The sequence below is a fragment of the Austrofundulus limnaeus genome, unplaced genomic scaffold (assembly GCF_001266775.1).
Source record: "Austrofundulus limnaeus strain Quisiro unplaced genomic scaffold, Austrofundulus_limnaeus-1.0 Scaffold182, whole genome shotgun sequence".
NCBI lineage: Eukaryota > Metazoa > Chordata > Actinopteri > Cyprinodontiformes > Rivulidae > Austrofundulus > Austrofundulus limnaeus.
The window spans coordinates 174,504-175,932 of NW_013952584.1; the positions used below are offsets into that span (position 1 = coordinate 174,504).

General features: G+C 37.4%; 1 protein-coding gene across 1 annotated transcript in view; it reads left to right on the forward strand.

Annotated features, from left to right (window-relative positions):
- The window catches only part of tmtc1 (transmembrane O-mannosyltransferase targeting cadherins 1), a gene marked incomplete in the record, with an annotated part of 71,980 nt that overhangs the window by 67,181 nt on the left and 3,370 nt on the right, over nucleotides 1–1,429 (forward strand). The window contains 1 exon segment of the mRNA XM_014018069.1: nucleotides 1,136–1,213. Within this exon segment, the coding sequence (XP_013873523.1) occupies nucleotides 1,136–1,213 (78 nt within the window).

Here is a 1,429-nt window from a genome sequence, read left to right on the forward strand (position 1 = left end):
GACAGGTGTACCTAATAAAGTGGCCGGTGAGTGTATATGACAGGTCTGGACCACTCGTGAATTTTGTTCGTATCTGAAAAAAATCGTAGAATACAAATACATTGGTGAATGCCACAAATTCTCCTAAATCACTCGTACGCACAACTTAAGAACAAATCTGTGCGTACGAACGGTTCTTGCATGAGGCCCATTGTTACTGGAGTTCACCAGTCTGATTGAGGCTGGAACAAAAGACAGTTTCAGTCTGTTGGTCTTACACCGTGGCAGCCGGTCTCCTCCCTGATGGCAACATATCATATTCAGAGAATAGTGCGTGTTTATGGTCAGTGGATATGATTTTTGCTGTTCTTGTTACTGCTTGTTCACACWTGGTCTCTATGGGTTCATAATCTTTTAAGCCAATTATTTGCATGYCTGTTTTATGAATATGGACAAGCTTGTTACTGAGTTGACTGAAAATTGACCTACAATGGCTAAAAATTGTTGATTATTTCATGCTTGGCTGTCAGATTAAGAGAGTTCTAGCACCACAAGGCTCTGCTGAAGCAAAMTTTTTCTCTGAAAACACACCTCTTAATTTGAGTTCACTTACARTGTCACATTGCACATTCATATTTGGCTTTGCATGAGTGTTGAAGTTTTGGTTATTGTCTGTAAAACTGCACCATGAGTGAAGGGTCTGAGGCWTGATGTGTGGGAGGGAGAGAAAGGCATGGAAAAAGTAAAACCCCAAGTGCCAGTGCAGCGCATTGTTGTTATTGACACATGGTGGATGTTCATGTGTCACATATTAACAGGTTAGAATTAGCAGTAGCAAAACTAAGTAGTTTGTGTTGCATCTTATTGAAGCTAACATTTTGGTCAGCAGTGATAACCACTGGTTTTAGGAATATGAAATGTCAGATTGTTGAAATTGATTTGRTACAATAAATAAGATAAATCAGTTTATTTGTGTAACAGCACTGWCATATTCCCAGTGTTTTAAAATGTGTCTAATGTCCAGTTTAGAGTTGTGTTAAGTGGAATTCTTGCAAATTAAAACTAGGTAGGTCAGAATATAACCAATTGTAACAGAACAAAGCAATCAGTTTCTGAGCTGTCAACATTGGTTTATCGTCTGCTTCTCTGATATTAGAGCTACAAACTGGCAGTTGAACTTAAACCAGATCAGTCCCAGGCCTGGATGAATATGGGAGGGATTCAGCACATCAAGGTAGGTATCACTCTTAGAAATTAATAAAACTGGATTCTAGAATAGCCACATATTACAGAGTACACATTACATAGTAATGTTTTTGTTTTGGTTTGTTTTTTGTTTAAACAATGTTTATTAAAGTTTGCATATAGAATGTTCCTTTAAAGGTACAGTGTGTAGGATTTTGTCAAGTCTTTTAGCCGAAATTGAGATAATCACTAATGACAATAATAA